The sequence below is a fragment of the Coturnix japonica genome, chromosome 23 (genome assembly GCF_054131305.1).
Source record: "Coturnix japonica strain WE chromosome 23, WE-NBRP24, whole genome shotgun sequence".
Lineage (NCBI taxonomy): Eukaryota > Metazoa > Chordata > Aves > Galliformes > Phasianidae > Coturnix > Coturnix japonica.
Window position 1 is genome coordinate 8,570,775 of NC_140685.1, and position 27,956 is coordinate 8,598,730.

Below are 27,956 nucleotides of genomic sequence, written 5' to 3' on the forward strand. Positions count from 1 at the left end.
CCCTCAGGCCGCCGTCCCTCCTCCCCTCCCTGCCCCCAACATGGCGGCTCCCGGCGGTTCCCCGCTCCGGCTGCGGCTGCAGTTCGATTTCCCGCCGCCGGGCAGCCCTGGCTGCGCGCTGTGCTGGCTGCTGCTGGAGCCGGGTCAGGCGCGGCTGGTCACCGACCTGCTCAGCATCATCCGGCACCGATTCGGCTTCAGCCGCCGGGCCCGGCTCAGCCTGTTCTTGGACGGGGCGCTGCTGCCGCCCACTGAGAGCGCCCGGCTCGTGCGGGACAACGATGCGCTGCGGTACGACGGGATGGGGGATTCTGGAAAGGGTCCAGAGGAGGGACAGGAAGATGATCAGGGGCTGGAGCACCTCCCCTATGAGGACAGGCTGAGGGAGTTGGGTTTGTTCAGCCTGGAGAAGAGAAGGTTGCGGGGTGACCTCATTGCAGCCTTTCAATACCTGAAGGGAACTTACTCCCAGGAGGGGAGTAAACTCTTGGAAAGGGCTGACAATAGCAGGACTAGGGGAAATGGTTTTAAGTTAAAAGAGGGAAGATTTAGGTTGGATGTTAGGGGGAAGTTCTTCACTAGGAGAGTGGTGAGGCCCTGGAACAGGCTGCCCAGGGAGGTTGTGGATGCCCCGTCCTTGGAGGTGTTCAAGGCCAGGTTGGACAGGGCCCTGGGCAACCTGATGTAGTAAAGGTGTATGTTTGGTGGTTTGCCAGGTAGGGGGGTTGGAGCTACATGATCCTTGAGGTCCCTTCCAACCCGGGTCATTCTGTGTGATATGGGGGCGGTGTGAGCGCAGTGTGAGCGCGGCTGGATGCCATTTGTTTGTGTCTCCTTAGGGTGACGCTGGAGGAGATCGAGGCGGAGCGGTGCGAAGAGACGGACGGAGAGTGCCGGGCACAGAAAGGTGATAAAACAAGGCACAAACGGCGGCAGGAAAAACATCAGAGGGAAAAGAGGAAGGAGAAACGTGAACCAGAGTGTTCGTCCGGCAGAGAGGACAGCGATGGGGATGGATCCGACACCAGGAAGAAATCCAAGAAGAGGAAGAGAAGGGAAGAGAACAGCGGGATGGTTCCAGAGGGGAAGAAGGGCAGAGCCCCGAGGCTGCAGAAGGCACCGGCAGCCATAGCAAAGGATGGGCAGCAGGCAGCGCTACCTGTGTCAAAGGCGGCCCATAAACGGGTGGGCAGCACTGCTCTGACCCCCAATAATCGGACACTGGAGGCCCAGAAGCAGAGGGTGGGAACGTCGGAGTCCTCCAGCACATCGTCCGACAGTGACAGCGCTGAATCAAACGTAAAGCAAAGTAAATCTTCACACAGACCAACAGCAATGGTGCTTCCCAGAGACAAAGCACAACCTGCAGTGACTGCTGCTGCTTGTAAGGAAACGTCGAATGCTAAACGTGGCAGTAAGGCTGCAGGTAGTAAAAACGCTAAGAAATCGCAGACCTCCAGTTCAGATTCGGACTCAAGTTCTGAGGATGAAGGAGCAGCACCAGCACAAGGCAGAACTGCAGAGCAGGCGCTGCCCAGCAGCACAGCAGCGGCACAGACTGCGGCCATTGGGGCTCCAAAAGCCAGGAGCTCTGAGTCTGAGTCCGACAGTTCCGATTCAGAAACACTCGTCATTAAAAAACCCGCAGCCAATGCTGGACTGAGTAATTCCATAGCAAGAAATGGCTCCAAACAGTCACCAGCAGGAGTCCAAGGGCTGGCTGCTGGGCTGGGGCGTGGGAGGGGGCGAGCAGCGGGAGCGGGGAACTTCTGGAGAGGACCAAGGGGCCGCGGGTTCCGGGGGATGGCGAGGGGCTGGGGCAGAGGAGAAAACACGGGCTTCTTCTATAGCTACAGCAGTGAAGGCCAGAAACAGAGGCAGCTAGATGAAGCTGTGACAAACACTCCTGTTCCTGTCCAGGTGAGTGACTTACGCAGTCATTGACCAGCGCTCTGTCACAGCCTTAACTGTATAATTAAGTACAGCATGAGGGTAATTTGGAAAAGCTGAAGAAAGGTAAGTAGGGTAAAGGCTGATAGATCTGAACACGGTACATTTGATGTTTGCAGTATATGTCCTGCAGAAGTACTTAGGAAACAATAAGTGATTGTATTGGTGGAATAATTGCTATGGGCAACTTGGAATGAAGGCACAGCGCTGTTCATAGCAAAGCAGAGTGCAGCTGAGATGCTGATACACCAGCAGGTGGCACTGGAGGTGGAGGGAGACTGCAGCCAGGTTCTGTGATCCACAGCAGCTCCCTGAGCAACCACAGTAGTGGTGTTGGCAGCATCTGGAGGACTGCTGTTAGTGGCTGTAATTGCAGTGCTGGGGTGGATGGAAACTTGGTGGTACTAAGCTGCAGATGTGCTACCCTGGGTGGGCAGCCTGTCATTCTTAGACAAAATGCCGTCCTTTGGGTGAACTTTGCTCATTATGCACTTGTTATAATACCAAAGCACACCTCCATCCCCAAAGATGCCCACCCCAAGGAACAACTGCCCTCACTGAGCACTGCTCTGAATTCTTTAGCCTGTACCTTTAAAACCTCTTCCCCCCCCCCCCAGGTGAGATTCACACACTTGGTTACACTGAGAGCTTTTATGGGAAACTCCTAAATCTCAGTGGAGTTGTTTGTGACCCAGGACACATGTGCCAGGCTGTTATTCTCAGCTCTTTGCAGACTGAATTTATCAGCAGCTCTTTGTTTTGCAGAATGCTGTGGATGTCCCCAAGAGAGACTACAGCATTCTACCACTTCTAGCTGCCCCACCACAAGTGGGACAAAGAATTGCCTTTAAGGTAAGGATCTTTGGAAGTACTGAATGTCAGTAGGTCAGCGTTGTTTCACTTGGGCCCTGTAAGTTTTGCAGGGAACCATACACAGTCCTGCCAGCCAAAAGCCTGTATCAATAGGTACACTTCCAAATAAAATGATTTTTTTAAAAAAAGAAGCAAAGAAAACTGAAATAATTGCTGCTGAGGAGACTGGACCTTTCTCCATGATCTCCTTTCACAGCCTGACCTGAGCAGGAACCCTTCAGAGCAGTGAGTCCTGGCAGGCTGTGATAGGCACTGGGATCCTTGGTTGCTGTGCTTCCCATTGCTGAAGGAGCTGTGCCTAGGGAAGGGATCAGGAGAAACTGTCATTAATTTGTGTTTCTTTCAACAGCGCTTGGAACTAAATGAAAACTACAGCCCTGAAGTTTCATCCTATAAGGTACTGGTTTTGCTTCCCTCAATTCCCTGCAACAACTATTACGTGGGGTAGACTTCCGTATGTTGAGGTTAGATAGCATTGTTCTTCCCATCTCATGCCACTCTGCAGACTATTCATGGTGCGGCAGTAACATCAAAACTCTAAAATCTGAAACTGATTGAACATGTGAAAGGTGTAGCAGTTAATCGAAAAGCAAAACAAAAGAGTATAGGGCATTTATGACCATTGGTGTCTTAGAGATGACAAACAGGTCTTCAAGAAGAAAACTGGAGCTGTATTTGAGTACATTGCTCTTAAAAGTCAAGACAAATTCCTTATCCTGGTGTAAGTAAATTCAGCATCTACTTGAAGTAACTTGGCTTCTAGGCAGGCCGTGATTTAAACTACTGCATGGTCAGTGATGGTATCACGAGTTTATCTGTGCCAGGAAGTGCAGATTGCTTAATTTTAATGGCTTGCAGATTTTGTATATATAGAGAGATAAAATGAACAAACACTTCCTGTAATTGTAATCAGACTGGCTGTAACATGGAATGGTTATCCAGCAATGAATTATGTCCTATCTGATTCTTTTCTTGTTCCCTTATGAAGGAGGGGAGAATAATCAGTTGGAATGCTGATAAAAAACAGATTGAGCTTGAGATCCTTTCCTCATCAGCAAGCCAAAGTACGTACCCTGGGACACTGCATGCTTGTTCTGTGCATCACTTGGGGAGCAGCCAGTGTGAGGCATGCTGCCTGTTTGGGGAGTGAATCCTCTGCTTCTTTCTTAAGCTTCCTCTTCCCTGCTCACTCTTTCCCTCAGAAGTCTGTTTAAATTGGGCAGTTTTGATGCTTGCTATTCTTTAAGTTGCTCATATAAGGTTGCAAAATGAGATTTGTCTCATCCTCATCACTGTGCCATTTCCTGACAAATTAATTTGGCTGTACGAAATTCCAGAGAACACGTTAGGTCCCATTGCTGTTTGTTTGTGAGGCCATGGAAGGAGCCCATGCAGTGACCCGGCAGCAATGCTGTGTGCAGCACCTGACCTTTATATTGGTGGGAATGAGTCATTAGTGGAGCATTTTCTCATGTTTAGGCAGCGTATTTTGATGAATTTTCTCAGGCACACGATTTTATTAGATAACCACCTTACTTTTAGCGTGTAGAATTCAGTTCTCAACAGATGCTGTTAGAGTTCCAAAAGCTGAAATACAATTCAGAAGATGCTGAGAGAGCTCATCCCACACCGGCTGATAACGTGAGACACCCTTACTGTGCTGTGATGAAGGCTGAGTGCAGTGACGTTATTCTTATAGCTGCGCTGCCTGCCTGAAGGAATGGAGGCTGTATTATTATTGCAGCTGCTTGGAGTAATGGTTTAACAAAAAACCACATCCTACCAAACAAACAAATAAAAAGATCCCCAGACATCCAACTGTGCTTGACCCAGCTCTATAAATACGGTAAAAATGTAAACATTTTCCTGTCTGTTTATACTAACTAAGTGGGTTTTTTTGCTGTGTTTTCAAAAGTTGCTAAAGAACCAGGGAAGTTTGATCTGGTTTATCAGTCTGCAGATGGGGCCGAGCTGATAGAATACGCTGTGCCTCAGGACACAAAGGTATGTGCCTGCCTTGTTCTGAAGGCTGCCGCGTGGTTGTGCTGACACGTTTCCCTGCTTTACAATGCTGTCCTTTTATAATGGAGCGTTTCATTAAAGTAAGTGAAAACAAAAAGAATCCCTTCTAACAAGAATGGGAATTATCATGAGACAATAAACTCTTGCGTATTATTTCAGTTAATTAGACTCAGAAAGTCACCACTTTGTGTAACTTTTTGGCTCCACGAACCTCCATGAGGTTCTGGTTTTCCTACCTGCACATCAGCAGGTTAAGGCTGATGAAGATCACTGAATTGGAGCAATGATCTGTGACCTTTGTTCTGTGCTGCTGCTGTTCACATCCAAACAACTTGTGATGCAGAAGAAATTGCACCTGCCTGTACGCCTTGTACGCGCTAATGTTGGATTTTGCTTCCAGATAACTGAGAGTTGGGATTCGCTGATTGAGCCCAGGTTGATCGTTGAGCCTCCAATGAATGGATCAGGCACTGAAAACGGAGCAGTCTGAGATGTGAACACGAGTAAATCCTTGTGTGGATTGTTTCATGAGATGCTGCCGTCCAGTTCCGAGGGCAGCAAATGCGCTGCTGGTTATTTTCCATAAATGGTTTTAAAATAAACACTGTTTTCTTAAGAGATGGTTTTGTGTTAATCCGTGAATGCTTTGTTTGTTATAGATTTAATGTAGGTTTGATTTATTTTTTTTAATAGAATCTTAGTTTTTATATTCTACTTTTGTGAGTGGCAAAACTGGAATAGTTTGATAGAAAATATAAATGATGACCTCGTGCTGTGTTTGTGGCTCTGCTGCTGTGTCCTGTTTTGTCTAGAGCGGCGTAACTGCTATACAGAACTTGTTGTAAGGATCATTAAAATCCAGCATTGAAAGAAAAATATATTGACGTCCATGGTTCTTTACTGCAGAGCATGACACAAATGGCCAGACCTTACAGTTCTATACAGGGTTCACCTGAAAACATCAAGAAAAGTTTAAGGATTTTATGCTTCTGTAATTTAGAGAGGAGGATAAACAGTGTTGGTGACAGAACCAGCGCAATACAAACGAACCCAGACAAAACGGTGTCCCAGCGTGTTGAGCCGAGTGTGCTCTGAAACCTTTGCAGCCGAACCCTTTTGCCCTTTCAGTGCTGAAGTGTCAGTGCTGCCTTTGCTCAGAACAACGCAAGAAAACCGCACACACGCACTTCGCCGGCTCGGTCCGCTCCAGCGCCCGCACGGATCGCAGCTCCCCGGGACGCCGCAACCCGCGCTGCTTCCCCGCCTGCCCGTCCCGTCCCGCCCCGTCCCGCCCCGTCCCGTCCGCCGCCCCCGCTGGGCTCACCCCGGGGCGGACCCGCCGCGCCCCTCGAGGCGGGGAAATGGTTCGTAATTTTACGGAAATCCGCAGCCCCAGTTTCGTTTCCTCGGGGTCTGGAGGCAGCAGCGGGATAATGGCGTCGATGAGCAGAACTAAGTCGGAGCCGAACCTGTTGGAGCTGGAGGAGGAGCTGACGTGCTCCATCTGCCTCTGCATCTTCAACGTCCCCGTGACGGTGCCCTGCGGACACAACTTCTGCGCCTCCTGCCTGGAGCTCACCTGGGCCGGCCAGATGCGGGACTTGAGCTGCCCTCAGTGCCGCGCCACCTTCCCGAGCCGCCCGCAGCTCCGCAAGAACACGGTGCTGTGCCGGGTGGTGGAGCAGATGCGGGGCAGCGGGACCGGGGACGGCAAGGAGGACGATGAGAGCGAGGAGGAAGAACGGGAGGCGGCGACCCCCATCTACTGCGACAGCTGCCTGCAGGCGGCCGCCACGCAGACCTGCCTCACCTGCATGGCCTCCTTCTGCCCCGAGCACCTGCGGCCGCACCACGACAGCCCGGCGTTCCGCGACCATCGGCTGTGCCCGCCCGTGCGGGACCTGCAGCAGAGAAAGTGCCCGCAGCACAACAAGCTCTTTGAGTTCTTCTGCAGCCAGCACGGCTGCTGCATCTGCTCGCTGTGCCTGCTGAGCCACAAGCCGTGCCACACCAGCACGCTGCAGGAGGCCAAAGATAAAACCGAGGTGAGAACGGGGCAGCCCCGAGCTGAGCTCCCTGCAGACACTCCCTGGGGCGATCTGCCCAGATACCGGGATTAACTTAAGACAGCCCCTCTGACTTCGCTTAGCAGCATTCCTCAGATGCGATCCAATCACGTCTGAGAACAAAAATCCTCTGTCACAACGAGGGGTGAACAGCAGTATTTACCCAGCGCCCAAAGTCCAGGCTAAGAGCTAAAGCAAAGTTTATTTGCAGCGCTGGGAGCTGCTCCGCTGATGAAAGCGTTCTCCTTATCAGCAGTGACTCAAGGACGCCCATCTTGCTTTTGGAAAGGTGTGGCTATGGGGGTGCTGACCCCACAAACTGTGTGCGTGCAGGACAGCACTGCTAAAGGAGCAATGGGTTTTAAACGGGTGGTACTGAATGCTTACAGTGGTTATCAACAACTCCCTACTGTGATTCTTACTCCAGTAACCATGACCCGACTGACTGCATGGCAACGCCTTTTCTAAGCTGCTCTCTGCTCTCCTCTCTTGCAGGCTGCACTGAAGAAGAGGCTGGTGGAGCTGCACAACCAGAGTGAAAGATCCGTGCAAGCAATGAACTCTGTGAAAACAATCCAGAGTCAAGCTGCTGTAAGTTACAGCGCTGTTTGCTTGGTGTGTGCTGGCTCCTGAATGTTGTTTGTGCTCTTGTGGCAGTCTCTGTACTGAAACTGCCTTGTCAGGAAGAAATCTCACTGAGAAGGATCAGAAAAGAGCCATTTTGGCAGCTCCCTAAGGATGGGAACAAACACAGCCTCCTTACAGGGGTGGTTTGCACCCACACGGGAGTAACTGGGATGAACCCATCCATTCCCACTGCAGCACAAAGTGTGCATCTGTGCAGCCCAACCTGAAGCAACAGTGAGTAGCAACAGCTGCACTACAGCAGAAATGTGGGAGAGCTCTTTTCTACAAGTGAGCACAGCTCAGCCCTGCTCTCACCTGATGGCCGGGGTTGGTGTGTGTGCTGAGAGCTTTTCTATTGCCAGTTGTGAGTAATTGGAGTTTACATGCCCACAGTAGCAGCGCTTTCCCCCTAACTTGGTTTGAAGCCAGTTTCTGCCTTTTTGTGTCTGCTCCAGGAGACAGCTGCCAGAAAGCGGGATCTGCTGAGAGCTGAGTTTATGGAAATTAAAGCTTTAATTGAAGAAAAAGAAAACCAGACCCTGAAAGTAGTTGTGGAAGAAGAAAAAAGAGTTTGCAATAAGTTCGATTACATATATAAAATTCTGGGAAGTAAGAAGAATGAAATTCAGTCTCTGAGAGACCAGATTGAGATGGCACTGACCGAAGGGGATGACGTTCTCTTTTTAAAGGTAACGTGTCCTTTAGGTTCAAATCTGATTCTTTGGGGTTTTAGAATATAGATTCATAAAGAACTGCCCTGGTCGTCCTGCTTTCCAAATCCTTTTAGTCAAATGATAAAGCAGTCACATGCAAGAACCTCCTATAACAAGATGTACTGATAAATACACAAACACGAGTGAAAGAGCACTGGAACAAAGTGCTGTCTGCGATTCCACCTCTCCCCAGTTCTGCCACTATTTCTGCTGTGTGCAGAAAGGCCACTGAGGGAGAGAACTCGTCTCCATGAGGAGGAGTTACATCTCTGTGCTGCGAGGCAGAGCTTTCTTATTGCTCCAGGTATCAGGAAGTAACGCTTATGTGCTGCTGAGCTGCTGCTGAAATTGTGCCATGGCTTTGCCTGATTGTCACCTGTGCTCTTTTGCATTTGAGATAAATGCCCAAAACTCAGCCCATTTAAAGTCACCTGCTTGTATTTCTCACACAAGATGGTCTGCATGAGATTTTCCGTTTCTCATTTCAGAGAGCAGCAGCGCTGCAACGAACATCGATAAAAGAGGCCTTTGTCCCAGTAATAGAAATGGACCACAACATGATACACGCTGCTTATCAGTCTGCCATTAACCTTAAAGATGCTGTCAAACTTGCAGTGAATGCGTCTGTGGATAAAAGAACGGATGGTATTGTATCACTGTGGGAACCGGCGTTTTATGCCTCAGCTTTGAGCTCAAATGAGAGAGATTCCCCCTCCAATCCAAACATAAAAACTAGAGCAGAAAATAGAGCCGATCGATGTCTTCCAACTTTCACGATCCTCCACTTCCAGACAAAAACGTGTAGTCTGGGCTGAACTATATGCAAACAGAATGTGCTGGTGCCTCTTTTATCTGTACTTGGATAAGTTATGAGTATTGTGGTACTGTCCTCTGGCACAGCCCGTCCTTTATTGTTTAAAGTAATTCACATTTTTATTATGTAGTAGGGTTGGATGCAGTCAGGATATAGATTAAAGAGGGAGGAGTAAAATGCCTTAAGAGTGATAGAAGTACGGTTAAACAATTGTAAATGTACTGATGGTGTCAGTTTTGTAGAATAAAGCTCTACTTACCGAGTTAAGCAGCAGCATCTCCTGGATCGGGGCACGGGTAACTGCTGTGCATGTCCATTTCTGCCGAGTGTCACTTCAGTTCTAATCACACACCTGAAAAAGAAGATTGTTTGTGCTTTACTCTTCTTGGCAATACAGACCATAATGTGAAACATTGCTCTTGCAGCCAAACCACCACCTGGCAAAACGAAGCCCCCTTCAGTGCCTTCCACAAACAAACCCGTTGTTAAAAAGAAGATTGCTGCAGACTGTAAGTATTGAAGAACATCATCCTCTCCTAAACGCAGCTTTACCATTACAGAAGAGTTCAAGCAGATACCCCACAGCTTTCTGCTTGGGTGGCGATTCAGCAATTATGTGTAATGAGTACCTGGGCATGGGAAGGGCAGGATGTTTTGTGCTATTCGGTGATGGATACAGTGTGAGCTGCAATCTGCACACATTCAGTGCTGTGTTACCTTCAGCATGCATGTGTGCTTGTAGTAGTGTCAGGGTGGATGGCAAAGTGAAGCCGAGCCTCCTCACCCTCTGGTTCCTGCAGTGTCTCACTGCTCTTCTGCCTTGCTATGCATTGGAATATTCCTTTTTTGAATTGCGCTGAACATCTTGCTTGCTTCTTCCATGGACTTTTATGAAATGAATTCTGCTTATGAGCTAATTGTGTTCTGTTTTTTTCCTCCTCAAAGTGCGTACTCACAGAGAGAAAATCCCTCCCTCCCCTAAGATCACTGTGTTGGAGGAGACAGATACCCGTAAGTAGCGATTAGAGGCAGTCTCCAACATCTCAATGAGCAGATTGCTTACACGCTAAGGCTGCCACTTCCCCTGATGTGTTCCAGCCTAGAGCAGAGTTTAAGCTCCTTCTGGGTCAATGACCCTCTGAAATGGGAGGCCAATAGTAGGCTGTGTTTCCTGTGTAGCATTCTGGTATGGGTGGCTTCAATGTGCTCGGCTGTCAGCTTTATCTACTGCTGCAGTTCCATGAGGAAGAGCCATGATGATGGTGTTACAGTTGGCAGAGTAGAATAACAGTTAACTTCTTTTTTTTTTTTCTTTTTTTTTTTTTCCAGAGGACAAAAAGAATCCTGTTAAACCCGGTAAGTTCAGACCTTCAGGGTACTTACTCTGATTCTCATTGACTGCTCTTAAAATGGCAAGCAGATGATTGCTAATGGTATATTATTAAAGGAGTATAAAACTTTACAAGACAGCGAGCAACCTGAGCTGATATTGAAACTAGCCCTCCTTGTAGCACACTGCTACATCAGATGACTCCAGCCTGAACCTTGCTGGTTCTTATAAGGATGTGGAGTTTCTTCCCAACTGGACAAATTCTCTTTTCTTCTGTCAACACAGCACCAAATGTGGGAGCACCGGGCACAGGAGCAACAAATGCTGCAATTGCTGTTAAAGTGAAAGAACTAATAACCAGCTTCCTGAAAAGACCCAGAGAGGAGCTTTTGCAGTGTAAGATACAAAGCATTACACTATTCAAAGATGAGCTTTCTTATTGCTTATTGCCGTGTGAGTTCTGTGGTCACCCGACAAAAAGACCTGTGAAGGGTTTGGTTAGGTAGAAGACCTTTAGTTGGTTATAAAATGGTTGTTACAAGTTCTGAAGCATAAGGAGATGGGAAGTTTAGCTTATTTTAAGTGATTCTTTTGCCAACTGAATCAAATCTTCAGTAGCCTGGTATTTCTCAGAGGGTTTTGTCAGTAACATCTTTTGGTTTCTCCCAAATGACTGAATTAGGGGAAGTCCAGAAATGCAATGAAACCCACTGTGTTTTTCTTTGGAATTAGAAGTAGGCTCTATGTGTGCCCATAGAAGCAGTGATATCCTTTCACTGCCAGATCAGCAGTCTCCCTCTGCTGCCAGCATATGTTTGGGTGGTGAGGGAAACCCATGGGGACATAGGAAGAGAGGATGCTTACCCACTGCTGCCTGCCTGCTCAGTGACACAGAGCTGCAGGTCATCCCAGCAGCTATTACTGTGAATAAACCAAAGTGCATTGATCTTCATTACCTTCTTTTGATTCATGACTTTGTAGATGCCGCTAACATCATGCTGGATTTCAACACAGCTCACAACAAAGTGGCTCTGTCTGAGAGATACACCAAGATGTCTGTTTCAGACACCCTGCTGAATTATAACCACCACCCTCAGCGTTTCACCGACTGTCCCCAAGTGTTGGGGTTCCAGTTCTTCAAGAGAGGCATCCACTACTGGGAAGTGGAACTGCAGCAGAACAACTTCTGTGGCATTGGCATCTGCTATGGCAGCATGGGGCGGCAGGGGCCGGACAGCCGCCTGGGTAGGAACAGCAGTTCATGGTGTATCGAGTGGTTTAACTCCAAAATTTCAGCCTGGCATAATGATGTTGAGAAGTGCTTACCCAATACAAAGGCTACTAAGATCGGTGTGCTGCTCCACTGTGATGGAGGGTTCGTGCTTTTCTTGAGTGTCGAGGAAAAGCTTAACTTGATCTATAAATTCAAGGCCCAGTTTACTGAAGCTGTGTACCCTGCCTTCTGGTTGTTTTCCAGTGGCACTGTTCTCTCTCTCTGCCAAATGAAACCATAAGTTCTAGTATCTTCATTTGGTTTGCCTGGATACTGACATGCAGATAATCACTCCTTGCAGCAACCCATCTTTGTAGCTATAGAATTTACGTTCCGTTCATAATCCATGTTCTTGCTTGTTTTAGTCTAAGCAGTGTCAAAGATAGTGGGTTGTTATTTTTTGGTTTTTTTTTTTGTGTGTTTTGGTGTTTTTCTGTCTTGTTTTTTCTTCCAATGACAATTAATGACCCTTATATAGTTTAGGGTATTGGATGATTCTATGGCCTGCATTGCTAACACCTTTAGATGCTGATTTAGTAAAGTGATGACAGTAAAAACCACAGAAAAAGGATCTGCAAAAACTACACTGTCCTTCCAAAAGCAAAGCTATGATACAGCTCATTGACAAATGCCTTCAGTAGCTGCTGTAGATTCTGCAGTTGCTGTAAAGGATCTCCTGTGTTCCACAGGTGGCAATGACCATTTGAGAAGGAAATAGGAGAGATTCCCTGAAAACATTTCAGGCTTTGAGGTTGGTTTCAGTTTTGCATTAACCTTTTCTCTATATTCAGACTATTGTCTGCAGCCAGGATTTACAATGTGTGTTCTCAGTGTGTACTTTCTGCTGAGGCGGAACAGAATGAATTGTTGAAAGAGGTAAATTCAGGTCTTGTGACACTCAGTTGTAAAAGTCATTGCAACAAATCTCATTAGAGACTTTTAGAGCTGATGGATAAGACAGAATCGCAGGGTAATAAATGACAGTGAATGTATCACAGGGAGTCTTTGGGAAGAAATCTTGTGTAGCAGCGTGGATCTGTAATAATAGTCTGTGGGTTGAAGCATTCTGTGTCATGTCTGACCCAGAGGGTGCTTCACATCTTCACAGTGAAGGCTCTTTGGAGTATTTTTTTGTGTTGAGGAGTTCAGGGAGTGTATTTTTGGTTCGCATAGGAGCATAAATGTGCTGTTCACTTACAGCAGTCTCCTATCATAAAGCTTTTCCTCCTTGGAAGGCATATTTTCATTTGCTTGGTTGGTAGAGACTGGATTTCCTGAGGGGTGGTTATGACTGTGACTCTGATTTGAGGAGCACAGTACATAGCGAGTGCTGTTTCCTCTGTGTGTGAAGCCTGCTGGCAGGGAGGTCTGTCTTTTGAAACACATGGGGAATTAGTACAAGAGGGAATAATACACTTCCATCTCCTCTGAAACAGATCTTGAATTCTCCTGGTCTTTGTTGGATTGTGGAATGTTTCCAGAAGTCCTCATCATGTGCAGAGGAATCTGTTCCTCAGCTTTTCTTAATTACAACTTTTAAACAATCAGCAGGCAGTCAAGGTATTTGGATCTCCTAGTTATTGAGCCTGTACCTTGGTGATGCCTCTGGACTTACTGTGCTAGCTCTATTTCTTGGAGTACCCCATGAAGAACAATGGGGTATGACATGTGACATATGTCATAGGACAGAATTCTTGGACTCCAGTGGGTTTTAGTATGTGCTGAGAAATCAAACACAAAGCTACTGCTGACAGTTTGGAAGGGAACTGTCAGAATGCTCAAAAGAACCTCTGACTACATTTCATGTTAGTCAAAGTTCTAAAGGGCGACTTGTAGGAATTTAGGCTTTGTTGTCTTTGGTTACTTGGTTTGAAAGCTCACTGTACTTTGCAAAGGACAGCATTGTTCTGATTCCATTCCTTTGTCGAGGGTGGTATATGGAATTGATGCTGGATCTAAACAGTGTGACTGCTGTCTTTGGAATGGTTGTTCTATCTCAAGAGTATTGCCCTTCCAATGCACAGTTGCACTGAAACACTTTGAAAGGTGAGGAAGGAGGATGGGTCCTGTTAGGAAGCAATAGTGCAGCCAGAACCTCTTTTTCCTGCATTTCCAGCTCTCCAGTTGTGGGGACATGAGTAGTTTCATCTGAGAAATCCTGTCCATGAGCTGCTTGGCCATGGCACAGGGCTGCAGATTCACCCAGTGGGATGCTGAAGGAGTATCCTGTCCCCTTTTTATGGGGAAAAAAGGTACTCCAGGGGCTTGGGCAGAGGAGAAACTCCAGCTCTTCTGTTACTCTTGCTCCTTGGATCTCAAAAGGGTGTCAACATTAACCTCTACGTCTTTGGGCTTGCTTTAGCCATAGCGTACAGTGACACTCAAACTAAGGACAGAAGAGCTCTTATTCTGCCATGACGGACAAGGATGGATTCTTTACATGTGACATTAGTATGTACCATGTAAGACACGTTCTGGTTTACCATGAGCATTGAAACAAGCCTGCTGCTGTACTACAGGGAGTTCTTGTTTTTTGCTCTGTTTTTGTGCCAGAAACAAACCAGAATGGTAGAATGAGGGTCTGTTAGTTTGGAACAAGAGAAATGAACAGCTGAGTTGCCACGCTTCTGAAAACTGGTATTTCAGATATCTCTGGATTTATCAGAACATCGGGGCTGATATAATGTTAGAGTAAAATATTAGTTACAGCATGATAAGTAATGGCTCAGAAAAGCTAGTTTTCTGGTTTTACTCAGCCAGTAACACTATCACAGCTACAATGGTTTTAAATAAAACAGATAATAAGCATGGATTTCAGTTATATTTCTCTAAAGAACTTGACTTAATCAGTCTAGAAAGAAAATGAATCCTGGTGTTAATAAAGCCATGAGTATGATTTGCATACTCAAAGTGATTATACATACTCATTTGCATATTGATGTACAGGTGACAGTAACTGCTGAGACCCTTACACACCACATGCCTTAGTTTGTATTCATTTCTCCTCAGTGCAACACATCAGTAATACACTACAGTTAGGAAAGCAAATGCTTGTTGGTGTCCCCATGTGCCCGTAGCACTGCTACCAGCCACGTGCTACAGTGCATACGGGAGATGCTCTGTGACGCAGCATTTCAGCTCAGTGTGTTTGTCAGATGCTGATTTTGTGCCATTTGTTTTGCTGTCACACCTCTCATCTTTCAGATGTTGTTGTTTCAATCATCTTGCTGAACTGTTGGTTTGTTTTTCAATTAAAATAATTAAATAAAAATTCATTGTAAACCCAAACTTGAAGGGTTTTCCTCTGTGCTCAGACCTGAAGGAAGCAGTGAGAAAAGCAGCAATAAAGGTACTGTTGTGTTCAGACAGCTGGTGCCTTATTGCCTGACTGGGCAAATGGCACCAAAGCAGGGAGAACAAAATGGGTGGGATGTGTGTTCCATCCAGTGCAGGCAACTGTGGGAACCACATGGCCCCACAGCCACAGGGATGCACGGCTCGGCTGCAGGCCGCTCTGCAGCTTCCAGAACTCACCTTTGCTTCTGTATATAGTGAGAAACAGAAAAAAACAGAGTTTAAATACTTTAATCCACACACTTTAGACCACAGATAAATACAGTACAAACAACAGAACAGCAAAACAGCTCATTAGGAAACTCAGTAGCAGAGTCAGTGCTTTGAAAACCTGTAGTTGCAAGGCTCTGAAGATGGAGCTGGAGCTGGCCTTCCTCCAAAGAGCCTCAGGGAGCCCAAGTCACAGTAAGTCACAGTACCAGGCTGCCGTACAGCTGGCTACAGACAGGAGGTTTCAGTTTCAATTCTTCACTTAAGGCGGGTTCGGGACCTGACAGTGAGCTGTGACTGCACTGAGGTGCGGCTGTTATAGGCAGAACCTCACCCAGGCAAATAACACCAATTGCCCCTATGTATGACTGGAGGGAACATGGCAGTAGCTCACAGGGCAGCACCAGCATCACCTGCTTCAGAAACAATTAAGCCAATGAGAACTGCAAACAAAGCAGAGCTGTGCAGGAAGCTCCAGAATCACCCAGGACACAGCCCAGCTGCTGGCAGTGAGGGCTGCAGTCCCACCCACTTAATCACTCCTTCGTCATCTGCCTTATTTTAAACAGCAAAGGAAAAACAATGTGGCATTTAAGAGCATCACGATGTCAACGTAACAACTCGCCTTCCAAATGTGCATTGGAGGTTCAGTGCTAAGCTGCAAGAGCTCACACGGCTTACAGCAACGAGTTTGGCTCCGAGATCTGCTTCTGGGTATGCAGAGGGAACACACAGGGCTTTTGTTGAGGTTGGACACCTAAATTGCACCATAAGGAAACAACTGTTTCATGACCATTCCTGCTTCAGAGAAACAAAAAACCCACCCAGTCCTAAACATCTTTCTTGGTTGATCGAACTGTTCACTATTTCCCCTTTCGGTCTATTACTTGCATGCTAAGCTCATTTTTTCCTTATTTAAAGCAACTCCAGAACATGCACACACACCCAGGACAAACTCCCAGTATCACAGTACTTCCAAGCTGAAAAACTACTTTTCTTTTCTAAACCTCTAACACGCTGGTATTTTCTTGCCAGCATTTCTTACTGCAGCTACAGCCCCTCAGAGTCCCATTTGTACAGTAATCTGAGCACTCATCACCAAATAGGAATAACTACTATACAGCTGAAGTTACAAGCTACAAAAATAAAAACCCATTCTGTTCAACTATAAAAACCCTGGAAAGAGGAGATGGCTGGAGGTGCTCAAGGATTACAGCGTGGGTAGGTGACAAAATGGCTTCTGAGGGATGTAAACTTCAAAGACTCAGAATGCAACAAACTGTAGAAGCTCCCACTTACCCTCCAGGAGAAAAGGATTTATGCTGAAACCTGCAAACAAGTTGCAAATGAAGCAGTGCAATAATTAGATACAGAAATAAGAGTTTACAGCACAGTAAACAGGGTACTATTAATAAGTAAAACTTAAAATACATTCATACTTTCAAGCAATAAAGGCCAGATCCTCAGCCAGAGCAGGACAGCATAACATCACTAGGTTTAATGGAGGCACGTGGCTTTTACTCCAGCTGGTCTGTCCCTGAGATGCCCAAAACCTGCACTGGGTATTCAGCACTGTTAGTGAGATAAAGGAATTTTGGTCACTCTGTGCCTTTAGAACAATGCCTAAACAATGCTGCAATACAGAACCTGTAGATCCTCCCAGTATACCTAATTGCTAAATGACCTCTGCTGTTTCCTTCCTATGCTCAAGATGCAGCCATAGTGTCTCAAAGCAAAAATCAGAGCATTTTTAAGTGGTTCACATTCAATGGGATCAGTGATGCTACTCCTGTTTTAAATCTAAGGAAATCCTTGTCTACTCCTGAGTACAATCTTGCTTCTTTTTTAAGAGAACTGCAAATGCTGCTAAGTATGAGATATAGAACAAAGCATTTTCAGTTAGAACATGTGGAGGTTCCTAAGCACCCTACTACCCACAGATGAACCAGCCAGGTCACAGTGCTGCTCTTCTAAAAAGCGTTCGAAGCGTTCTGAAGTAAAAAAAGAAGCATTATAACATTCATACTGTTATGCTGATTACAGCTAAGCTACAGTGCTTTAAGTTGGTTGCTTTAACCAGTTAGATACAATAATATACACTAAAAAAAGCTGTGAGCATCAGTGCGTGTAACGTGGAGGCTGAAGGAATGGGCTGAACTGAAACAAGAACCTTCAACTCCTGGTTCTGAGAACTTGTGGAGGATGTGGACATTCATCCCCAGCAGCTGAAAGCAAAAACTGCACTGTGAGAAAAGGTCTGGGGCTGGGAATGCTGCACCTGAGGTGCCCACTCTAATACCTTCCAGGTATTGTCTGAGTAAATCAGCAATTGAGGCAACTGAACGTGCCAACAAGGTGGGCTGCTGTGTGAAACCATTCCAATGTGCTTTGCTGACAAGTTAGCCAGCATAAAGCAAGGGAGAGCTCAAAGTGCAGAAATGCATAAAGAAGTCAAACAAAGCCTAAGACAAAAAGCTGTGTTTGTATGGAAATGCACACATACACCCTCCTCTACAGACAAACAAACTAGGTTGGAGCCAGGCAGGAAGCTGTGCACAGGCTCTCCTTCAGTTTGCTGTTTGCATTGCATGGGACTGGGAACCTACAGCAAATAATGCTACAGGATCTGACCAAGCTTCTGTAATGCCAGTGTATGCTGCAATCAAACTTCAAGATCAACTCCGTGTAACCACTTTTAAGTGCTTGACAATTTCTGTTATTATTCACTCTCTACATTTTACACAAGGTTACACCTTATGAAGACTGCCAGAATAAACTACTCATTATTTGTCATTATTTTTCCTCAATATTAACCAGTAAGAGGGTGAGGAAGAATCCTGTACAGGACATGAGACCCAGCTGCAGAATACCCTCTTCTGGGTGAACGATGTACTGCAGTACTGTGAGGTTTACGGTGCTTTCATGGAGCTACCTGTACAGCAGCTGTTTGTACTGGTGCTTCCTGCACCAACAACATTAAAACAAAAACGTGCTGTGACTTTAAAACTGCTACATGTCAACATTAAACAACTACAGCTATATTACAGTTACAGAAAGTAATTTATGTCAGCCTTACAATCTGGGAGCCCACTGCTCACATTTACTTGTAGAAACTGGACTTAAACAGTCCCATAAGAATAACTCAAAATAACTGTATTTGCAACACAGTGCAAAAGAGGACACGATGAAATGAAAGGATGGAGTGCAGGAAGCAGTAACACTTCCCAATGGATTCTGGTGCTAACATCTGCTTAAAGAGCTTTTATTGTCATGCATATGACAATCTATAGTTGCAATAGAATGATGACCACATGCCTGGCTGGAAACTGGACACAAACAGCATATTGTCCACAGAGTAAATGCAAATTTACATGAAGCTCTCCATGTCTGTAACAGCTCAGCTTGCTCCCTATTGCTTCCTGCTCTCACCAACACTCACTTTGTGAAACAAACTTCTTAACTCCCAAATAAAAACAACTTTCCTCTAGAAAACTTCTGAAGCTACAAACTGAAACTCCACAACAAAACCAAACAGTGAGGCTAACAGGCCTATCTAACATTGCGTGTCTTTGTGTATTTTAAATACTTTTTACATAGACTTCTCTGTATTTACACACTATAAAACAATTAAGGTGAAGTGTGGGAGGCTGATATGAGACATTTACAAATGGGGTCTGCCTTACAGTTCATTGTATTCCAATCACATTTCCAGATGAGCGCACAGATAATCAGTAGTATTTTCAGATCTAGCACGTACACTTCCTAGAAAGAATACGAGCAATTTTGAAATGCCCTCCAGACAGGATTACAATTAAAGGTTTTAAAAATATTAACCTCACCAAGGCTGTAATAAATTATTTTAAAATATAAATAGTTCATTCAATGTTAACGCAAACCTTGTTTTATAGATTGCTGAAAAGCAGCTTCTTCTTAAAAAACTCAGTGTTGACCTACCTTACCTAATGGTATCACTCAGCATAAAGAATAAATGGAAAACGATGGGGGAAATTTGACAAAAGCAGCAACATTTAAAGTTCAGGCCCCTCAGCTCCTCTAACATCCTCCACTTATGCAGTATGCATTCAGCACAAATTTTCTTATTCAATAACTCAACTGGACTTCACTGAATAATTGGTTACAGACTTCAGATCTTAACTCATAGCTCTCACCTGCTGCAGGTTTAAAATACCTATAAGAGGGAAAACAAAATAGGAAGCAGGTTTTCACTTCTGTTAACTGTGAAGGTGTTTTCAGCTGAGAAGCTTCAGATATGTCAAACTCACAGTATACAAGTATGCGCTCTTAACCTTTAATATGAGTATAAGCCACTTAGTTTTCTAACCCTATGCTCACACGGGGAATGATGACTCAGGGCCGACAGAGATCTCTGATTCCTTAAGGGCCAGTCAGAAACCAAACGTTTCATTTCCCCTCCAGTCCAATGATATGTGTGAACAGAACCCTCTCACCTCTGCAAACATAGCCAACCTCCTCAAACTGCACCGGCTCACAGATGGACTTGCTACCAATTGTTTTCAGGTAATAGAAAAGCAGGATCTCTAAAAACCACTTAAAACCCCTAAGCATTTGCCAGCCATCATTACTTAAAACCATCTGATATATATTTTTAAACAGACAGCTCCTTTGACAAGCTTTCCTCCAGCAAGCCTCCTTCAGAACTAAAACACATTGCTATTTACAGAAACTACAATTAATCTCTCACTGAACTGAAGCAGTCAGTCAGAGGATCATTCAGTGCAAGTCATGGTACAACTATTTTCAAGCTGCATTTTGGGTAGTTGGGCTTACAAAGCCACTAAGAGTCATTTGCTAACATACCCTTCCCAGAAACCTTTGGTCCAGTAACATCTTACTTGCAAAGTGCCTTCCCAAGAGCTCTCACATCCTTCACAATCTATAAGATAAGTACTGCACAAGCAGGTACACCAAATTCATCCTGCTCCCAAGAGATGGCAGCCAGGTGCAGGCTGTCCTCAGAAAAAACAGCTCACATTCTACTTATGCTGGTTTTCTGTTCTGGAACAGTTCCTGGGAAAAAAGAAGAGGTGGAAGCAGGCTGAACTCTCAGCTGTTCTCCTTTCCAAGGGTATATATCTTGTGCATCCAATATGTGCAGAAGATGTGATTCAACAGCAAGGAAGAACTGCAGCATCTGGCCCTTCCCTCCCATTACAGTAACTCCTCCAGCTGGAGAGGCTGGGTACCACCGCCAGTCTGAATGGCAAAACAACTGCAGTAATTCAGCTGTGAAAATGCTCATGAATGTGAAAGCATGGCTTCCTCCACCCTTATAAATCCACAAGTATGAACCTTACAGCATAATCCTTAAGTTAGATTAGGCATTCGCAGTGTTTTTCATGGGTTGAAGTTCTTCACGGTATTACGTCGCATCCCACAAAATCTATACATCTTCATCTGTCTGTTCTCTCGCATGCTCTTGCTCAGACATGCTGGATGCGTCGTCATCTGTTTGTTCACCCAAATGATACAACATCAGTGCATGTGTCTTATGAGTTATGGTAACAGTGCATGGCCCCTGAGCCCACGGCTCTCCGTCCACCTGCATTGGCATCTTTGAACTCTTCAAGATCAGCTGGTGTTAAACAGAAGAACACACAATCACAGCAGTTCAATGTAGGTCTGTAGATACCTTTTTAAACTACAACATACTGATGCTGCACAGTTTTGAGGCTTGCAGGAGAGAAACTTAGTACATAATCCATTGTACTTATAGGCCACCAACCACAGGAACAGAGGTTGTTAATGATGCATATCAGCTTTTACTAAGGCAAGAAACATTCAGCTCAGCTGCAAACTGCAACTTCAGGCCACACAGCTGAGTGCATGAAGCTTTATGCTGTGTACTGAAAAAGACTTAGGGAAACACGTTCATAAATACTACTTACCCTCACTGTATGTGCCTGCCCCAGACGAACAGGATTTGCTAGCTTCACCTGAATCTGAGCACAGTGGAAGGAACCATGAACTCCAACAACTTCCAGAAGTCCATCATCGTGTCTATGAAGTAAGAAAGCGGGCTCTTTTTTTAGGGAGGCTTATGAGCTCTAAAACACACATCCAAACATTACAGTCTTTCACTGTTGTTACCATGGAGAAGACAAATGTTAGTATTATTTATTTCTCCTGAGCAGTAGGTCACACTGAGCAGCAAGGAAAGCTGCACAAAAGCAGGTCAAATACTGAGCAATACTCCAGCTGGTACTCCCTACAGCTACTGGCAATTACAGCTATATTACATTCTGAGGCTTACAGTGCATGTTTAAGGCCCTTGGTGGATTTCAGTCCGTTACTAATCCACAGAAAAACAAAAATGGCTTTTTTTCTGTACATTTTGGCAAAGAACTTTGTCCAAATAATTTTTGGAAGCTTAGCCTCATAAGCATTTTAAGGGAACTATAAAATACATTTGTATGTGTACCTTGCCAAGGGATAAGGTTCATCACCCATTCCTTCCCAGAGCCTACAGCCACCTCCCCAGTATCCAATGTTCAGGACTATAATGCCTTCCAAATTGGGTAACTCGATTCTCTCACCATCCAACTCTAGCTTTAAAAGAGAAACAGAAGTCAATTATCACATTGCAAATTCAGAACTGCAAGAAATGCCAATTATTCTCTTTATCCATTTAATACTTACTCACGAAGAAGAAAAAAAAAACCACCACCACAAAAACAGTTTGTGAGCTGAACTGACCCTGTACAAATAGAGCGTGTTTTCTTTTCATACTTAAGAAGACTTGTGATTTTACAACAAGATCAATATGTTGTGCTTTCACAGCTTGTAATCAATTTCTGTTAATAGAAAACACAAAACAAACAAAACAACACAAAAAACCCCCTTGTTTATGTAAGCCTCTGGTGCAGATTTTAACTCAGTCTCTGGAGTTGAACTGAGACCTGAGCCAAGACCAGAAAAAATTTCAGGAATTCTCTGTAAGCTCAAAGGCACGAATTCCATGAAGGCAGCTGCAGATAACAAACGGATTTGAATACAAGAAAAACTCCACACTGTGCAGAGCTATCCTTACACAAGTGTCCTTACACAGTAACCTGCAAAATTTTTCTTTTCCTTTCATAAGGTAAATCTTTATACTCCGTTATTTGCCCACTAAATAAGCAAGTTAAAAAACTTACCTCAACTTTCTTGTTAAGATCTTTACATTCTTGTACTAAGCAGTCTTTGGTTCCATAAAAAAAATAAACAGCCTATAAAAAACAAGGGGGAAACAAAAAGCACTGTTAGAAAAAGACACACATATGAAGCCTACAGTAAATGCTCGTGTGTAGTCAGGACCAAGCCTGACTTGTCATCTAAATGACCTGACTGGTCATCTAAAATGCACATAACACACTTGCACATCAGGGCAGCTGTGCAGAAAGACTGCATCACTACAGCTCACTAATGCCTGAAGACACATTTTCTTTCAGAATAACGTAGAATGACACAGTGCTCTAAGGGCTGAAAATCAGCTGATTGTAAATATATAACACTAATATTTAATGAGAAGAACTTATGTCACAGTGAAGGGAAAAATCATGTGGAGTGTTTAAAATACGGGTGCAAGTCAAGTCAGCAACTCTAAAGGGAAAGTGACATTTTACTCAACACACCTTATTAATAATTCTGCTGGAAAACAGCGAGGGAGTCTTCTCGCGATGGGCATGGAAATTTAAAGCCATTAGAGCATCAGGTCCTATAGAAAAGTAGTTGTTCATTGTGAATACCTGTAAGAGAAGATTTCTATTTATGATCTTATTAAGGATTATTAATTAGGAATTAAAAACCACCACAATTATTGGGAAGTAAGTAACCAGAAATATAACCATGCAGGTATTCCACAGAATCCATGCTTATAATTGCAAGCCATACCTTTGGTTTCCTTAAGTTGTAGTACCCTTTGCTTGTCACTTGAACTTTCCATCTGAAAAACAACAGCTATTACTTAGACTTGTGACAAAGAAACTATTCTCATTATCAAAGCGGTAGCTAAGGATCTCAAAAAGCTCAAATTTAATTAAACTAAATTGCATCTTGAAAGAATTAAGCACTGCAGAACAACTAAATATAGACCGATTTTGGACCTCAGTTATTTTGCAGTTTCCTAATCCACTTAGGAACTTTACAAACACTGCTTTAATGGAGTATGAGTAGGCCTAAGGTAACATTTGGTTCTACAGAACTGATCTTTCCACTGTTCCTTACCTGTCCAGCACGACTCCATCAGCCTCCATGACATTTCGTAAGATTTGTTCCACAGGGACTTCTCCAGCATAACCTGCACCCCAGCCCAGTGTGTTGGACAGGTCATTACCTGTTCCCAGAGGTAAAATTGCAACTTGTGGAATAAAGCGTTCTTGCCCCTAGAATACAGAAGCAATGCACATTAGCTGCCTTTACAGCATTCATTTCCCACCTTCTCTCCCCAAATGTTTGAGTTATATAAACACCATTAGCCTTCAGAGCAGCTTGTTACCTAGTGCTGAGCAACACAGCTGCTGCTATTAGCACAGCAGATGGCCAGCTGAAGCACACAGCAAGGATAATGCAAATAAAGGCAAGGTTAATCCAAAGCTTTTATATATTTTTCTTGAGCTACAGGGATTCACAACACAATGCCTCTTTGTCCCTAGTATATATAAGCAGTTCTGCAAATATTTCTCTATTCAGGAAGATGAATGTTATTCAGGAAGATGAATGTTACAAACGCAGGTAAGAGATTAGGCTATAGCACTTCAGCAGCTCTAAAACTCATCTCACCATAAGACAGCTTTTCATTTGAAGTACAATACCTTTATCTTCATTTCATCGATTGCATCCAGGACCCAGCCAACTGTACCATCCCCACCACAGACAAGAATCCTGGCAGCATTGCAAGGCAGCAAGGAACACAGTTGCAGTGCTTTAGCAGGTGTGATTTTGCTAAGATCAAAAACCTAGAACAAAGAAAATCAGTTCTGTAAGTTCACAGAACAGGACTCAGGATTTACCTCGCAGATAAACAACTTCAAGACGTTCATTCCAACATAAAATAAACATCCTCTATTTATAATACCACATAAGCAAATGAGCTGCATTGACTTTTTATGAATTCGATTCAGTCTCCAAAGGTCACAAAATTGCTCCAGGTGCTCTGCTAGCAATAAGTGCCATTGATAAATCAAGCTGACCAAGTCCTAAGAAAATCCATCCAGTTACACTACATGGAATTTTCTAAAGATGGAAGACTTCAGATGAAAGTTATTTTAAGATATTCAAGATACAAAGAGGACTATTTTTTAAAGCCTTACTGAGATGCATTGAAAACAAAGGTGTAGTGTTTTATATTAGTCTGTATTCTAAGGCTGTGTTTTGAACTTCAAAAGAAGAATATTAAGGTGCAGCCAGGAAATCCAAGAACAACTGCCTGCCGTTACATCAACATCCTGTGCCAACTCCGAGGGCTCTAAGGGGAAAGTGACAGCACAGAACAGCAACTGCCAACACTGCCATTGTCACAAGTAAAGCGAGGATTTGAACACACACATTTCAAACCAAGACTTACATATTTCATTTTCTAAGAACAAGTAGACTACTTTGAGAGCTGGCTTCTTATTATCAGAATTACTACCTGCATTACTATAAATAGAACACGTACAACTGTAGGATGAACCAGAACCAACACGAAGGTGGGAAGACCTCCACATTTTAGTCTTCCTGTGAACCAGTTCTCTCCAGCAGAACAAACTGCGTGCATTTGTTTCCTTTACTCTTCCCCAAGATCTCATTGCCATTATGGAAGCAAAGTGATATTGATTATTATTTAAATTCTTATTTTATTCCAGTGGATTTTCACTGCAATTACCTGAATGGGGTTCAGCAGAATTTTAAACTCTCCTAGTAAAGTTTCGCCCATGTTGTTCCCACTACGAGTGTTTGCCAGTACAATTACTGGGATCCAGTGCTCTCTGCAGTAAGGAACCACCTGCAAAAAGGCAACAATAAACGACTTGCACTAATTCTGCCTGTTTAAAAATGTCTCAGGTCTTGCTCCAAAACCTGTCCCCCTTGTGTGTCGATTAGCTGAAAGTCAACAAAACATACAATTATTTTCAGCACACAATGAGGCTGAACATTTCCATTCGTTGGTGGCCAAGACAAGACAACAACACTCCAGCATTAGATAAGCAACAAACCGTGACAGAACTGTTCAAGTAGTGATGTTTCTCACACATGGTTTTGGTATGCAACACTTCTTGTGATGTAAAGAGAGCACTTCTTCCCACATCTTTATCCAATTTTCAGATCTTGTTGAAAAACGGAAGCCAGAGAATATATTAAAAAGAAAGAAGCAGTAGATGGTTACCTTTTCATAATCAGTTCTTCTGTCTTTACGCATCTGGTCGATTGTAGACAAGTAGTAGGGTGGAATAATTAAGTCTTTGAATTCTCCAAAGGTGCATTCCTGAACCTTTAAGCAATCCAACATGCATTCATCATGGACAGTGCACTGACACCACACACATCTGGAAAAAAACACCAAGAATCGAGGAAATTCATCCTCAATTAACCAGCATATCAATTTTGTGTATTCATTTTAGAGGGACAGTAACTCTGGAACGTACTCACTGTACGCACTGTTACAAGGAATAATCTGAGCACATTACAGAGAACACTGTGCAGTCTATTGAATTCCAAATGACAATCTATTGGCTACAAAAAGAAATACAGAACTTGATCACGTCCTTGAATGTTTAGGGAAATGTTTGAATTCTACAAACTAAAGTGCTCTTAAATTATATTCTTTTAACTCAAAAAATCAGATGCTATATTCATCTGCGGTGGGTGCAAGTCACACTCAGCGCTCATATGTAAACCTCAACTCCTCCCCATCCTTACTGAGCATATACTACAGCACAGACTAATGTAAAATGTTACAACTACATTAAATACCTTTGTGAGTATATTTCTTAGAAGAGCTAATATTCTCAAGTCTGAACCCCAAAACATCACACGGTCCTGAGCAAGGGGTTTTGTTACACAAAACCGCTCAGCTTTTGGGCCTACTCTAAAAGCCATCCTGAGAAACAGCAGAACAAGAGGGAATACGGCAGCACCTCCTGCCAGCCTCTGCAGAACATTAATCCTCACTGGCCACATCCAAAGCCTTGGTTTAAGCAGCTGTGGAAGCTATTTTTGGAGTCTTTCTGGTTAATCCAGCACACAACTAGAGCAGCACTGACATATGCCCTGTGCTGCAGACAGTGAATATCAAATCACTGTGTTTTCTTCCCCTCCTATTTCTACATCCCAAATCCCATCCCATTCCTATTCTGCTAGGCACGCTCTCTAAAGACTCTGTTCTGGCCCAGTGTGCCCAACATCTATGCTGATAACTTCGAAAGCACCCTTACTGACGGCACTATGAGCCTTTAAATATTTTCTTATAATCTCTTTATCATTCTTACTACAAACTGTAACAACAGGTTGTATTAAATCAGCTCTCAAAACCTCCCTATTAGCTTATTCAGAGTGTCATTAAATGGGAAAAGCAAACCAGTCACGGTGCAGTTGCTTGTTCTAACTGCACCGATCAGATGCCAACGGTGCAGTTCCTCGTGATTCTTTTGGCAATTTGCACCATGGGCTGCGCCACTACAACGATCACACTGTACAGATACGTCAGAACCTTCTTGTGTTTTGGTGGCAGACATAAGATCTCTTGGGCTTAGTCTTCTAAACACAGTTCTATAGTAGTTAGCATCTCATGCCGGTAGACACAAGAGACAATATCTCAACCTATGAGTGAAGCTACTGACCAGAACCAATTTTCATGTAAGGTTATTTCAAATTGCTTTTGTGGCAACGTGTTCCAACAACACAACGGTACATACAGCACGGAAACGGCAGCACACTCTCACATTAATCCAACCTGTAATCGCAGAGCTTGGGCTGCGTGCCGCACTGCTGCCTGCACACCATGCAGTGGCTGCACAGCGGGACGTTGCCTCTGATCCAGTGGTGCTGCATAGAGCCGCGTGCTGCTCCTCCCTCGCTCCTCATCACGATCTCCTTGCAGTGGAAATGCTGCTCGGCCTTTTTCAGACACCCCTCGCAGACCCGCAGCCCGCAGCAGCAGCAGAATGCTCCTCGCAGGATGTGCTGAGCGCACACGCAGCAGTAGGACGGCTGCACGAACAGGTCTGTGTAATGCCAGTCGTGTTTGCTCTTACAGAAGATGTCACGGATCAGCATCTGCCGCCGGGAGCGGTGCGAGCTGCACCACAGAGTGACCAGCACCGGCAGCAGCACGGCACACAGCGTCCACAGCAACAGGCTCCATTCGGCCAACACCGAGGACAAGGCCCCGCTCTCGGTGCCCGCCATCCCCGCAGCCTATCGCCTCACATCCACAGTACGACGAACCCGGGGCTGGCTGCCCGCCATGAGGAAACGCCGGGCGGCTTCAGGGAGCAGCAACCGATCCGTGTTTGTCTGTAAGCGCGTCCATCCCACACAACCGGCTGCAGAGCTCAGCGCTGCCCTCAGCCAGGAGCCGCACCGACACCAGCGCGGGGCAACGCCGCCATGGAGCTGAGCGCGGCGGAAGAGGAAGTGGCCGCGGCGGTTGCCAGGCAACGGGCGCCGCACGGAAGTGATGGCGGGGATGGGGGTGTCATGGCCGCCGGGGAGGTGGCGCAATTAG

At 44.9% G+C, this 27,956-nt stretch overlaps 3 protein-coding genes across 11 annotated transcripts; 2 read left to right on the forward strand and 1 right to left on the reverse strand.

Moving 5' to 3' along the window:
- Positions 1 to 31: 31 nt before the first annotated feature.
- On the forward strand, positions 32 to 5,721 carry COIL (coilin). The gene is made up of 7 exons (XM_015879661.3): positions 32 to 291; positions 840 to 1,920; positions 2,716 to 2,802; positions 3,173 to 3,220; positions 3,812 to 3,887; positions 4,739 to 4,827; positions 5,246 to 5,721. Exons 1-7 carry the CDS (start codon positions 41 to 43, stop codon positions 5,333 to 5,335), a joined length of 1,722 nt encoding a protein of 573 aa, XP_015735147.2. The 5' UTR covers positions 32 to 40; the 3' UTR covers positions 5,336 to 5,721.
- On the reverse strand, positions 2,923 to 27,873 carry DGKE (diacylglycerol kinase epsilon). 7 transcript variants are annotated; one of them, XR_014936865.1, is made up of 12 exons: positions 27,183 to 27,865; positions 25,617 to 25,776; positions 25,116 to 25,235; positions 24,064 to 24,207; positions 23,477 to 23,634; positions 23,144 to 23,195; positions 22,885 to 22,998; positions 22,408 to 22,479; positions 21,693 to 21,820; positions 21,160 to 21,271; positions 9,325 to 9,417; positions 2,923 to 3,121 (listed from the first exon to the last, which is right to left on the reverse strand). XR_014936865.1 is itself a non-coding variant. In XM_032448243.2 (11 exons), exons 1-11 carry the CDS (start codon positions 27,635 to 27,637, stop codon positions 9,406 to 9,408), a joined length of 1,527 nt encoding a protein of 508 aa, XP_032304134.1. In that variant the 5' UTR covers positions 27,638 to 27,865; the 3' UTR covers positions 8,896 to 9,405. The 7 variants fall into 7 exon arrangements, 2 of the variants coding, with proteins under 2 accessions (XP_032304134.1, XP_015735148.1); XR_014936868.1 differs by lacking the exon at positions 2,923 to 3,121 and having other exon boundaries at positions 8,896 to 9,417; positions 21,693 to 21,816; XM_032448243.2 differs by lacking the exon at positions 2,923 to 3,121 and having other exon boundaries at positions 8,896 to 9,417.
- On the forward strand, positions 6,240 to 14,956 carry TRIM25 (tripartite motif containing 25). 3 transcript variants are annotated; one of them, XM_015879653.3, is made up of 9 exons: positions 6,240 to 6,890; positions 7,407 to 7,502; positions 7,994 to 8,227; positions 8,740 to 8,896; positions 9,491 to 9,574; positions 10,011 to 10,076; positions 10,395 to 10,421; positions 10,681 to 10,791; positions 11,377 to 14,956. In XM_015879653.3, exons 1-9 carry the CDS (start codon positions 6,279 to 6,281, stop codon positions 11,907 to 11,909), a joined length of 1,920 nt encoding a protein of 639 aa, XP_015735139.3. In that variant the 5' UTR covers positions 6,240 to 6,278; the 3' UTR covers positions 11,910 to 14,956. The 3 variants fall into 3 exon arrangements, with proteins under 3 accessions (XP_015735139.3, XP_085379263.1, XP_085379264.1); XM_085523138.1 differs by lacking the exon at positions 6,240 to 6,890 and adding an exon at positions 7,085 to 7,200; XM_085523137.1 differs by lacking the exon at positions 11,377 to 14,956 and having other exon boundaries at positions 10,577 to 10,717.
- Positions 27,874 to 27,956: the final 83 nt, after the last annotated feature.